The sequence below is a fragment of the Monodelphis domestica genome, chromosome 5 (assembly GCF_027887165.1).
Source record: "Monodelphis domestica isolate mMonDom1 chromosome 5, mMonDom1.pri, whole genome shotgun sequence".
In the NCBI taxonomy this organism is placed as follows: Eukaryota; Metazoa; Chordata; class Mammalia; order Didelphimorphia; family Didelphidae; genus Monodelphis; species Monodelphis domestica.
The window spans coordinates 292743657-292757280 of record NC_077231.1 but is presented as its reverse complement, the minus strand read 5'-3'; the positions used below and the strand labels follow the sequence as shown (position 1 = coordinate 292757280).

The window sequence follows — 13624 nt, the reverse complement described above, 5'->3', positions numbered from 1 at the left end:
ATATATAGCTAAATTAGAATTTCCAAAGGTTGTTATACAATTGTAACCAGTTTTTATGAACTCTATCCATCCTTTAGCTGACAATTTTCAAATTCAAAACAGAAAAAGGCTGTTTTCATATAGGCTTATTCAATAATATTTGTTCAGTGTAGTTATAGGGGAAATGCAACAGAATAAAACAGTTAAAAGCCAGTACATTAAAATGATTCAGTATAACAGAATAGTATTGAATACATTAATATATGAACTTAAAACCAACAAAATTAAATCTTAAACAAAACAATCAGCAAAATGCAATAAAATACAGAGATTTTTATAAAATATTGGCTTCTGAAAAACCTTAAAATTATAACCTCCAGTCTCTTTAAAGTTCATTTTTAAAAAATCCATTTAGATGCCTATTGTCAGAAGGCAGAAGATTGGTAAGGGGTAGGCAATGGGGTTCAAGTGACTTGCTTAGGGTCACACAGCCAGGAAGTGTCTGAGGCCAGATTAGAAACCAGGAACTCCCGTCTCTAGGCCTGGCTCTCAATCCATTGAGCCACTGAGCTTCCCCCCCCCTCCCAGGTGAGGGTGGGTTTTAGGAATCTCAAATTGGGCCAAAGAGTTGCAGGGAGATGAATTTCTCCCCTGAATCTCAGATGAGATAAGTAACAGAATCAGTGCACTCAAAATATATCCTGTGAAATAATCCATGCTTGTAACTTCCCATTTGGAAAAGTCTCTTCCTTCTCCTCATTGCACCCCCCTTTGGTCTCCTGCCACCATGTGGAGATTAATTGTAGCCTAAGGAAAGATCACCCCCGTTTTTACCAGCTGGTGTTTGTGAGTCCTGAAGAAATTGGGGCAGCTACCAGCAGCCTGGGTCCTGGGGCTGGGCCTGGGGTGATGAACCATCTGGGTCAGAAGCCAGAGTTGCTGGGGCTAGGGCTGGGAGAGTGATCTGGGTCAAGTAGGTCTGGATTGCAGGAGTGCAGAAGCAGGCAGCAGTGTCCGGGAGGGCAGAATTGAGACCAGGTGAGCGATCTGAATCAAGAGGGTGGCTGGAAGGAGCTGAATCTACTTGTGACCCCATCAGATGTACTATTGTACAGTTTGATGCATGTGAGATCCTTCCCTGTCCAGACCATGCTAGGCAGTGGAGAAATACCCCCATGTACCTATGTCCTGGCCTGACAATCAATGTTGATGACATGAAACTGCTTCCGGTGGTCTTGGGTGGTGGGTTGGCTGTAGTCATTGCAAGAACATATATTGGGCCACTGACAATTTATGGACTTCATCTTCCTGTCCTACCTGGGATAACCTTAAACAGGTTGGGTGGTGTATGAAGCTAAAGTTCCAATTGGTTCTGAGGAGGCTATTCTGGGGTTAATGACAATCCACTTGAGGTGGAGGCTAAGCCCAAACTGAGTGACTCTTTAGTGCAGTAGGCAGCATGTCAGTCTCAAAAGCTGAAGGTCCCACTGTGTGACCCTGGGCAAGTCACTTGACCCCCATTGCCTAGCCCTTACCACTCTACTGCCTTAGAGCCAATACATAGTATTTGCACAGCTGTTTCTGATTCAGCTCCTTCCAGCCACTGAGCTGAACTTTAGGATGTGGTGATTTGAACTGTGTGGGGTTGAAAGCATTTGTTTTGTATGTATACTCTTATGCTGAAGGGGACTGCCCCCTAATTGACTTTTTGTCAATGTGCCTAGTGATCATTGGTTTTATTCTCTTTTCCTTTTATCCCCAAATTATTATAATTTTAAAGTTGGTTATGTTTACAAGATGCATTGGAGAGACCAGTCTTCCATGGATCTCAGGGGGGGAATGTATAATTGAAAACCTGTTACCCTAAAAAAGAACTACAATCCCTGGAAGCCCACTGACTTTCTGTCATTATGTACTTCCTATAGACAGAGGATATTAGCAAGTGGGCAGTCTTCTTGGGGCTCTTTCTTGGGCTTGCAGCCAGCATTGTGACAGTGGTAAGCTAAGTGAGGGGATTTTGAAATGGCTAATCAGCCATGGGTATGTGGTCTTTATTTTGTTTCCTCTTTTATTCCTTTATTCTAATGATCACTAATAAATCCCTTAAAATATAATATTTTTATTTATTGAGACTAATTTTTATTTTTACAGTTCTTGGGTTAAGCTGTCTACCTCAGATGTCATCTACTTCTCATTTGAGTCCATGGTGGCTGGAAGAGGGTATCAGTCCAAAGAGTGCCCACCGATACTCTTGAATGTCTAAATTCTGGTACAGAGAGACAGGAGGACTGTAACAGTAAGATGCTAAGACTATAATAAAAAGGAGGAAAAGCAAGCAAAACACAAAGATAATGGGAGCAAATTCTGAAGAGCTCATTGCTGGATATCCTTCTGAGAAGCTAGGGCTTGTGACAGAGGAATGATCCAGAGACTCTGAGGGACAGAGCCTGGAGAACATGCTGAGGTTTGCATCCACAGTGGGGGATGGTGAAGGAGGTTTGGAATCTGGAGGGAAGAGGAGATTCCAAGAAAAAAACAGTTGATCTCTCTCTTGCCTGAGAAAGTCAAGGGTAAAAGGCTGATCAGAGATTCATTTCCTGAGCCATACAAAATCCCTCATTGATCCTAATCACCATTTCCCCCCAAAGACACCAAGAGTTGTGGCAAACCCTGAGAAGAAGAACAGCTCAGAAGATCTCACACAGCTCCTATGATACCCTGAGTCTGGACATTGGCTCTGCTGTGCTAAGACCAGGGGTCACCAAACCCTGAGCCTCTTAGAGACCAGGCTGACAAGCCTGGGTCTCTCAACTTTGGAGGGGGAGAGAAAGATATTTTTAGACTTTCCTTACCCTCTTTCCTATAAACTCCAGCCTGCAGACATCTTGTTTATCTTACCCTTAACCACCATTCGTTAGAATAAAGTGTCAGTTATCTTAAAGTGACTTCCTTGTCATACTGAAGAGGGAGAGAGTTGATTTCTCTCTCTTTCCCCAAGGGAAAAGGTTCACCCATTAATCAGTTATTAGAGGGGAGTAAAGGCAGGGTTAGTGGAGACATATTTGAAGAAGACTGAAGGGAGAATCCATCTCACCCTCCTACTTTCTGGGAACATCTACTCTTTCTCCATTATACCCAAACCAGCCCTTTAATACTGGTACAACAGATAGAAAGATAGGCTTCTCTATTTCAGGTTGTGTAGGAAATCCAGAAAACTCTAGGTCATATTTCTAAGCCCAAGAATCAAACTTCATGTGGAAATAGGTCTTGATCAGTGACACATGTAAAACCAAGTGGAATTGCTCATTGACTATGGAAGGGGGGTGGAGGAGGGGAGGGCAAGAACATGATTCATGTAACTATGGAAAATTATTCTAAATTAAATAAATAAACTTAAAAAAATAAAATCCAAGATTCAAGCTTCAACTGTGGTAAATCAAGGCTGCAAATACAGGTCATTGGTTAACAAACCCCATTTAGCTGGGGTTAGCAGTTTGAAATCCTAATCTTCAACTACTGAAGTATTTGGTTGAAACTTTCATTTTAAAATTTGCATTATGGGCTGATTATGGGAATTTAGCATAAAAGGAAAAGGCCAGGGAAAAGATCATTTAATTGTACTTCACATAACAGTCTCAGTTGAGATCCCAAAAGTGTTTTACCTTAAATGACAAATCTTATTCCTTACAGAGCTGGAGGGGAATGGAGTGCTCTGACCATGGCCTTCCCTAACTCTAAATTTTTTTCTAGCCCTAAGCCTAAGCCTAACCCTAACAATGAGTACATTTTTTCACTTTACCCACCCCTATGCCTAGCAGCCCCCAAGTGCTTTCTCCATCACCTATCTGGAGTAAGGAGGGGAGGGGGAGAGATGTTTCTGGGGTGGGGTAGGAGATGTACAAGGTCTCTAAAAGATTTCTATCACAGTCTTGGACTGATAAAAACAAAACAAAAATTTATTGTACCCAATGATCTCAGCTTAGATAGAATTAGTAGATATAATCAAATCTTAAGTACCCTTCTGTTTTAGAAGTTTCTCTCTCTCTCTCTGTCTCTCTATCTCTGTCTCTCTCTGTCTCTCTGTCTCTGTCTCTCTCTCTGTCTCTGTCTCTCTCTCTGTCTCTCTCTGTCTCTCTGTCTCTGTCTCTCTGTCTCTGTCTCTGTCTCTCTCTGTCTCTGTCTCTGTCTCTCTCTGTCTCTCTGTCTCTCTCTGTCTCTCTGTCTCCCTCTCTCTGTCTGTCTCTCTCTCTCCCTCCCAGTATCTCCTCTAGATCTGTCTATCCTTTCCTCTTTCCCCTCTGGAATACCTGCTCTGTAATCAGCAAACTTACTTTCACCTTAAAGTAACCAGTTCCTCAATCTAGTCATCTTCCATCATCTGCTCTTCCATTTTACCCTAGCTACACATAGAGGTGGTCATAATTTGGACCTTGCTATTACCCACAGGTATTCTACTTCTGTGTTTGACAATTATGAATGTGTTTTTTTTTTCTGATGATAATCTTTTATCTTCCATGATTTTCTTCTCTTAAAATGTATACATTTTCTATTCTGAAGTTAAACAACAAATAAAATGGGCAATTCTATATAGAACAAGAGGATTTATTTCAAACTTCAAATATGTTATGTCCAAAGTTCTTTTCAATATTTAATTCAACAAGTAACTTTTAAAGGTTTACTGCAGCAGTGTAATTCTGTCTGTCCTCTTTTGTACATTTAAAAAAATGCTTCAGTAATCTGCTTTTCTCATTTTTTTGTGGGGGGAGAGAGGGTGCTAGCCTATCCTTATTTTCTTACTCCCTTCCACCCATCCCCCCAAATAGAAAAAAAAAAAACCACAACTAAATAAAAGTAAAACTCTACTTATGCAGTCAGTCAAAACAAATTTCTCTGTAATAGGCCTTGTCCAATTTGTCTTCCTGTATCTTGAGTATCTCACCTTTCTATTGGAAGGTGGGTAATATGTTTCATCATAGGCTCTCTGAATATCCGTTATTGCAGTTATTGCATTGACCAAAGTTTCTGTGTTTTTCAAAATTGTTTTTCTTTACAATATTTTTGTTTTTATATAAATTGAAATTGAGGTTCTACTTACTTCACTCTGAATCATTCAAGTCTTCTAGGTTTCCATGAAACCTGTCCCTGATCATTTCTTATGGAGCTTTTTCATTATATTCATGTACCATAATTTGTCTTGTTTTTCCTCAGTTGATAGGTATCCCTGAAGTTTCCAGTCTTTCAATATAACTAAAAGAGCTGATCTAATAATTTTTGAACACATATATATTTTTTTATTTCTTTGATCTCTTTGCAAGAATAGGTCTAATCACAGTGTTTATTTTTATTCTCATTTTTTCCTCTTTTGGTTTCTTCCTACCTATCTGGCTGCTAGTTCTAGGTCTTTTGATGGGTTTTCATTTATGCCATTCACACTAACTGAAGGCATGTCACAAGTCTCTGTTCTCCATCCTTTTTTTCTCTCTATAGTCTCTCTTTTGTTGGTCTCATCAACTTCCATGGGTTCAATTTATCTCCTTGCAGATGATTCTCAGATCTATTTGTCTAGTCCTAGTCTCCCGAGCACCAGCTCTGAATCACCAACACCCTGTTGGACATACCAAATGGGATGTGCAGTAGACTTTTCAAAATCAATGTGTCTGAATAGAACTTGTCTTTTCCCTCAAATTCTTTTCTCATTTTTCTATCACTGGTACCATCATCCTCTCAGACAATCTTTTTTCACTTCATATCTGTAAATCTTGAAATCTCTCAGACTTGTGAATGTTAAAAATTTCCCCATCAGGGAATTCTTAATTGGAACAAATTCCCTACTGAGAAACATTCCCCATTTTGATGTGAGAACTCTCCAGGATCAGAAATGGGAGGACCTCTACTCCAACGGTACTTAAGACTGCTTTAGGGGAAAAAACTCCTTGCTAAACAAAGAAAGTACTTGGATCCATGCTTATGGTGGGGCAAGGAGTTCTTTGAGCCAGGCCTGTTTTTAGAATTGATACAATGGGATGCTAGGTACCTAAAAGGGTCCGGCAAGTTTTCTCTTAATGAGATTAGTTGACTCAGCTGTGTTTTCACTGGTTCAGACTTACTGAGGAGACTTGTTGACTTAGCAAGGAATTCAGATGGGCAGTCCTTTGGAAAGCATCTACAGTGATTGGTAGATGTAGGGACTTAGGGGAGGTGACATGGGAGAAAAACCCCTATATAAGAAAAGGCAGAATCTCTTGAGGATATCCTTTTGGAAAAAGCCTTTTGGAGGATCTCTGAGGAGGACCGCTTGGGAAGAATCTCTTGAGAGAGGCCTTTTGGAACAGTCTCTGGCTGGAAGGCTCTCTGGTGAAGTCAGCTGAGATGGAGCTGGCCTGATGTCACTAGAATCCTTGTTTAGTCAGACCTTGTGGTGAGTGTTAAAAAACTGACTGATTTCTCTCTTAAGACTCAGGTCTAGGCCATATTGGCTTGAGGCCCTTCATACTTATTCCTTTCTTACTCTCTCTCTCTCCTTCTTTGATTACTCATTGTATTGTTAATTAAAATCTCTATAAAACCAAAATGACTTGGATATTTGAATAATTGGGAATATTTCCCTGGCGACCACCTTATATTTGATTTAAAAACCAAGACACTGTAGTGAAACATATTTCTGCGGTCAAATTTACTCACCCTCTCTTATATCTATCACAATTTATATCTTCCACCATTTTAACTCACTACAGTTTAAGACCTCAACCATTTTAAATCTCACATATCTCATACTTTTTCATGGGATTGGGGTGCTGGGTATACTATTCTTTCAAGTCTGAAATCCTTAATGTAAAGGAAATTTAAACTTGCTGTATAAAAATGTTGATGCGAATTTAGCATTCTATCCCATGATTTCTCCCCTTCTATATCTGAAAAAATAAAGAATTAACCTTCATCAATAAGGAAATCTGATGATTGGGGTAATGATGATGGAGGCATCTATGAATATGTAATATCAGGAGAAGTGATTTGGGTATAGTCTGACATGTGCCTCAGATTTTGGGAATGCAAATTTCAGTGAGTTCAGACAAAGAATAATAGGTAGGATCCTATGAATTAAAATTCTACAGGTGAATTTAGCCCAGAAGAGATGGGAAGATCTCAAGAATGAGATGCAAAGAATTTCAATTAAGAGGAAAGAGAACTTTTATTTTTAAAAAAGATGAAGATTTAAATTTAAAGACATTTATAGAAGATGGAAGCAAGAGAAGGTAACAGAATGAATACCAAAGAATTGTGGTATCTGTCCATCTTGTAAAAATAGTATTAGGTATGCTAGAACCCAGAGTAGGTTGAGGCTGTCAAAAAAGAGAAGACAACAAAAAAGTTGTGCTTTTGTTTTCTTCTAAAAACCTTACTTTTTTGTCTTAGAATCAATACTAAAAGCATTGATCCCAAGGCCCAAGGACAAAGGCTAGGCAATCAGAGTTAAGTGACTTGTCCAAAGTCACAAAGCTAGGAAGTATCTGAGGCCACATTTGAATGCAGTCCCTTCCAACTCCAGGCCTAAATCTCTATCCAGAGGGCCACCCATTTGTTCTATGCCTTTAGTTTTTAAATCTATATGAATGGGGACTGAACCTATGTTTTCTTTGGCAAGTTGTAGGTTAGGAAATTCCTTACATTAATGCAGGTCAATATTCATGCAATTTATAGTCTTAGAGAGTTTCCTAGAGTACTGACTAATTACATGAGACCACAGTCATTTAGCCAATAGTTGTTAAAAATCTCTCCTAGTTCTAAGTCTAGAATTCTATGAGCTCTCATGATCAGGGGATTTTTAGAAAAGGAAACAGTGAACATTTCATCAAGAACATCCTTACCTTTTTTTTTTAAAGCAGAATTACTCAGTTGTTAGTTCTGAGGATAATTTACTTTGATTTTGAGAAAATATCTGACAGTATTCTTATACTATTCTTATGGATGAGATAATGAGAAATGTGGGCTAGATCATTGCATGTTTAGATGGATTTGAAACTGGTTGAACTGCACCTGGGAAAGAGGAGGGAGGTTTCAATGGTTTGATGTCTATTTGTAAGGGAGTCTACAGTGGAGTGCCTCAGGGGTCTGCTCTTAGTTCCATATTGTTTAACATTCTTATCAGTGACACATAAAGGAATTATACCTTTTACCTCAAGGATTCTAGACCTTAAAGGTCTACTTTCCCTGGAAAGAGTGCTACATTTGGAGTTAGAAGAGCTGGTTAAAAATTCCAACTGTCACCTCACTGCCTGGGTGGTCTTGGGCAAGTCAGTTAAATTCTCTGGATCTCAGTTTCCTCATTTGTAAAATAAGGTTGTTGGAATGCATTCGCTTTACAGTCCCTTCCAACTCTAAACCTAGGATCCTGAGTGCAGCCCTTACCCCTCTCACCAGGAGAATTGAGATATTTATCCCATAACTACTATGGGATAAAGCACTGCCCTCCAAGTCAGAAAGACCTGGTTTTAAATTTAGCTTAAGATGCTTATTAGCCCAAGTCTCTTAGTCACTTCGTGCCTCAGTTGTCTCATCTGTAAAATAAAGGGGTTGAGCCTGATCTCCTTCAAAGCCCAGTTCTAAAACCACGATTTTATGAACTTCCTAATGAGCCCATACTTCCCAGAAGCTGACGCTTTCAGAGGAGAGAAAGAGCAGTTCTGGGACATCCTGTTCCCAGTAGCCTTTTTCCACCATGAAAGGCCAGGAGCAAGCAGAGAAAGTGGAGCCGGCTCGTGGGTGCACACCAAGCTCCTCCCCCGTTCCCTCGGCAACCAGTTTAAACAGTGACACTCCCTTATTCCCTGGGCAGTTCGGTGTGCCCCAGGATTGGAGTGGAGCGAGTCTAACTCCTCAGGCGGGCGGCGGTGGTCATGGACTCCGAAGTGGCCTCGGGGCCCTCGCCGGGGATGGGGACTTCCAGGACCGCGGAGTTCTCGGAGGTCTCGGAGCTCCTGAAAACCATCCCAGGGCTCAGGGCACGTCCTTGCTTAGAGAAATACTCGGTCTTGGGCTTGAGAAGTTCCCCGCGGCGGAGGCCAGTGAACCTCGTACCTCCCCCAGGCTCCGAGCCCAGGTTTGAGCCATCTTTGAGGAGCAGCTCTGGGAGCGAAGGTCGCTTGGTGTGCATAGAGAATGAAGGGACACCGGGCATGATGGTGCGCCCTGCCGAGATGCCCTGCCCGGAGGCCACGAGCCTTCTTAAGGACATGTCACCCACTGAGACAAACCCTGACTTGGGCATGAAGCCTGGTTTGGGATTAGAAACCCATCCCCCTTCGGCCATGGACATCAGGGACAAGGACCCGGAGAATCGGCAGAAAATGCAGGAGAAGCTGGCCATGCACATCTCCTATAGTCCGAAGACCAACGAGAGGTCAATAAGAGAGCTCTCAGAAGAGATCTTTTCCCCTGGACCTACCTTGGAGGTGGAGACGGAGCCTTCATGCCAGTTAGAGGTTGGACTGCCCAGTAGGGTGATGCCCAAGTTGGAACCCGCTATTGAGGGTCCTGTAGGGCTGGTGATAGAGCCACCAGGATATGACTATAACTTGAAGCCAGAAGAACTTCCAAAGCCTGAGAAATGTTTGGAACCTGGAGTGGAGCATCCAGATAATGTCCGACCCATTTATCTCGGGAAATATTTTGACCGCACCCCTTGCTGGCGAAGTGTAAGTTCTGAGTTCTCTTTCACACCCACTCCTTTCTCTATTTCTTCTTCTCTCCTTTTCTCGAACTTCCTTTGGGACCACCACTGTACTTTGTGTTACTATTAAATCAGAACACTGGTTCTCCATTGTGGGTTAGGACACCAGTTATTAATTTGTAGTAATTTTATATGTTATTCTTTGGCCTCCCAATATCCTCCCCCATATTGAACCTCTGTTTCCTTGGATACTAAAATGATCCATGATTTCCTCCAGGTCTTCTTGTCCTATTCAGTATTTTTGTCTATGTCCTCTCATAACGCTTCCATGGAGGACTTACTGGGTATGTTAGAGTTCTTTCTCTATGTCTTTTAGCCTTTTGAATGAGTTAGTACAACTCCTCACTCTGGCAACAATAAGGATCTGTCTCTTCTTCCAATCATATACTTTTTGATGATATACTTTATGTTCCTTGTTGCACCTTCTGGATGTTATTCTGAGTACTTTCTTCTGAAGATCACCCTTCCACTCCTGCCTTGAATGTCTTATTTTCCTTTTAATGCCCACCAGGGGTTCTTTTCTCTCCAATATCACTATATTGGTTATTTCCTTTCCCATTCCTCATTTCCCTAGGATTTGCTCATATTTCTCATTTGCCCTTTCAATTTACCTTGCTAATGTTTTCCCTTTCTTTCAGATCCACCGGTATGTAACAGGTCACAATTATGGCTAACCAATGGAAAAATGGTGTTCACATGCTACTTTTTTTACTCTTCTTCTTCTTCCTGTTAAGGCAATGGCAATAGAGGAAGATAAGCACTGGGTTCAAATACCATCCGTAATGCCCACCTTCAGTGTGACCTCGGTGGAATTAAGAAATTTCCCTGGCCTCAGTCTCTTCCTCTGTAAAATTGAGGAAGTTAGACTAAATGGTCTCTGAGGTCCCTTCCAGCTCTAGATTATGATTGTAGGGAAAAAATTCTTCCAGATCCCAGAAAATAATTGAAGAAACTACTTTTCCATTTTTTTTTTACTTTGAGATGATTATTAGTAACACCATATTCTCCTTAAGGGAAGGGTGTGGTATCATTGGATACTTTATGAACCTAGTATGTTTCATTTTATATTTTTATTTCACTTGGGATTGTAACTCAGTTGAAAACACAAGACCAGACAGGTTCCAAAGCCACTTTCCTACCCAGCAGTGCGAATCCTTCTATTTTTCTTTTCCTTGCTTCCTTGCTTCCTTGCTTCCTTGCTTCCTTGCTTCCTTGCTTCCTTGCTTCCTTGCTTCCTTTCTTTCTTTCTTTCTTTCTTTCTTTCTTTCTTTCTTTCTTTCTTTCTTTCTTTCTTTCTTTCTTTCTTTCTTTCTTTCTTTCTTTCTTTCTTTCTTTCTTTCTTTCTTTCTTTCTTTCTTTCTTTCTTTCTTTCTTTCTTTCTTTCTTTCTTCTTTTTCTCTCTCATTTTTTCTTCTCTCTTATTCTTTCTTTCATTCTCTCTCTCTTTCTCTTCCTTTTTCAGGCAGGGAAGATTATTCCAATTGGATACAGAGTTGGAACCTGTTTGACTGAAAAATGGCCTCCGGTGAGTGTTGTCAATAAATCCATATGTTTATTTTTTTTTGCCATAGATATGATCTCCAAGAAAACTTAGTTACCCCCCCCCCTTTTTTTTAACCCTTACTTTCTGCCTTAGAATTGATACTATGAATCAGTTCCAAGGCAGAAGAGTGGTAAGGGCTAGGCAATGGGGGTTAAGTGACTTGCCCAAGGTCACCCAGCTAGGAAGTGTCTGAGTTCATATTTGAACCCAGGGCCTCCCATCTCTGGGCCTGGTTCCCAATACACTGATTCACCCAGCTGCCCCCTGAATATTGATTTTCTAAATGTTACTATGATAATTTATTTACATAAAAGGTAAAGAGAAGACAAATTGTTACTGATTTTCAGTAGAGTTTTTTTAAGATTAACTATGATTGATTTGTTCTGTTTTTAGAGGTTAGGAGGGTCTATCAGAAACAACTTTGGCTCTGGAATCAGTAATGGTAGCTACACAATTGACTAGAAAAATCATTACTCGGTGGTCTCAGTGTAATCCTCTAAAAAAATAAAGGGATGGAGCTAGATGTGCTCTGAGGTTCCTTTCTCAGCGGGATCTGTGATTGTATGATCCCAGGATTTCTTTGGTAATGTGACTTAGAAAAAGAGCTAGCCTTGGTCTCAGGAAGATCTGAATTCAGATATTGCCTCTGACCCTGATGGTAAGCTTTACTGCTTGAATCCTTGACTCACATAGCTGTATATCCTTGTACTTCACTCTCTTGACCTTAGAAATACTCCTGGGGTTGTATTATATGACCTCTCAGCTCCTATGGATTGATATTTACTCCATCCTTTAATTCTGACCTTGTGGGTGTCAACCCGCCTCATGTGTGTTTCTTGAAGACAACATATGGTAGGGTTTTGGATTCTAATCCATTCTGCTATTCGTCTACGTTTTATGGGTGAGTTCATCCCATTCACGTTCAAAGTTATGATTGTCATTTGTGGACTCCCTGGCATTTTGATTGCCTTCCCTAATTCTAACCTTTTCTTCTTCGGCTCTACCTTTTAGTCCAGTGATTTACTTTGAATCAGTCCCCTTGTCCCCTCCCTTGATGTTTCCCTTTTTAGTCCCTCCCTTTTTCTTCCCTCCCCCTCCCCCCTCTCTTTCCCTCCCTTTTTGTTCTCCCTCTCCCCCTCCCCCCTCTCTTTCCCTCCCTTTTTGTTCTCCCTCTCCCCCTCCCCCCCTCGGTTTTCCCTTCTCCTTACCCTTGTTGGGTAAGATAGAATTCAAGATCCCAATGGATCTGGATGTTTTTCCCTCTCAGAGTTGATTTCCCTGAGATTGAGGTTTAAGTAAAAAAAAAAAAACCCTCTCTTCCTCTCCTTCTTATAGGAGTTTTCTTCCCCTCCCCTTCCCATGTGAATCTTTGTGTGAGAACGATTATTCTATTTGGTCTTTCTTTACCCCCTATTTATACATTACATTTTCCCCACATATTAGTATACATAGATTGATATAAATGTAGTCCTTATAGAAGAGAGTTTGAGTAAAAGAAGATAACATTTTTCCCCTTTCCTTAATATTTACCTTTTCAGGTATTCCTTGCTCTTTGATTTTCGGTATCAAACTTTCCATAGAGCTCTGGTCTTTTCTTTGCAAAAAGCTGGAAGTCTTCTATTTTGTTGAATGCCCATACTTTCCCTTGGAAGTATATAGTCAGTTTTGCTGGGTAGCTGATTCTTGGTTGGAGACCCAGCTCTCTTGCCTTTCTGAAGATCATGTTCCATGCATTACGATCATTCAGAGTAGAACTTGCAAGGTCTTGTGTGACCCTGATTGGCATTCCTTTATATCTAAATTGTCTTTTTCTGGCTTCCTGTAGGATTTTTTCTTTTGTTTGATAGCTTTGGAATTTGGCAATTACATTCCTGGGAGTTGTCTTTTGGGGGTTTAGTGTAGAAGGTGTTCTGTGAGCTCTGTCAGTGGCTGTATTGCCCCCTTGTTCTAGAATCTCTGGGCAATTTTCTTTGATTATATCTTGTATCACCATGTCCAGTTTGGTGTTTATTTCTGGCTTTTCTGGGAGTCCAATTATTCTTAAATTTTCTCTTCTCCCTCTATTTTCCAGATCTATCACCTTGTCGGTGAGATATTTTATGTTCTCTTCTAATTTCTTGGTGTTTTGGCTTTGCTTTATTAGTTCTTGCTTTAAAGCCTGGTTTTCTTTTACAGTTTGGTCAAACTGGTTTTGTAGATGCGTGAATTTCTTTTGCATTATTTCCCACTTTTCCTCCCAGAGGGCTTCCATCTTTTTGGTCATTTCTGATTCAAATTCTTCATGGGTTTGTGGAGAGTTTCTATTTCCTTTGGAAGATTTTGGAGAATTTTCTTGTATATCTTCTTCTATCTGCTCTGTATTTTGTATTTTGGCT

General features: G+C 40.6%; 1 protein-coding gene across 7 annotated transcripts in view; it reads left to right on the top strand.

Annotated features, from left to right (window-relative positions):
- The first annotated feature begins 8801 nt into the window (after positions 1 to 8801).
- Positions 8802 to 13624, top strand: part of EFHB (EF-hand domain family member B) — a 107605-nt gene continuing 102782 nt past the window's right edge. For 5 of the 7 annotated variants that reach the window (XR_008912478.1, XR_473577.3, XR_473576.3 and 2 more), the window contains exons 1-2: positions 8802 to 9671; positions 11169 to 11231. Coding sequence is in view for 4 of the 7 variants with exons in the window: in XM_056800309.1 (XP_056656287.1) it covers positions 8874 to 9671; positions 11169 to 11231 (861 nt within the window). In the remaining 3 variants the exon portion in view is untranslated. The remainder of the gene's footprint in view (positions 9672 to 11168; positions 11232 to 13624) is intronic. The other 2 variants (XM_007505152.3, XM_007505149.3) reach the window with 1 other exon arrangement.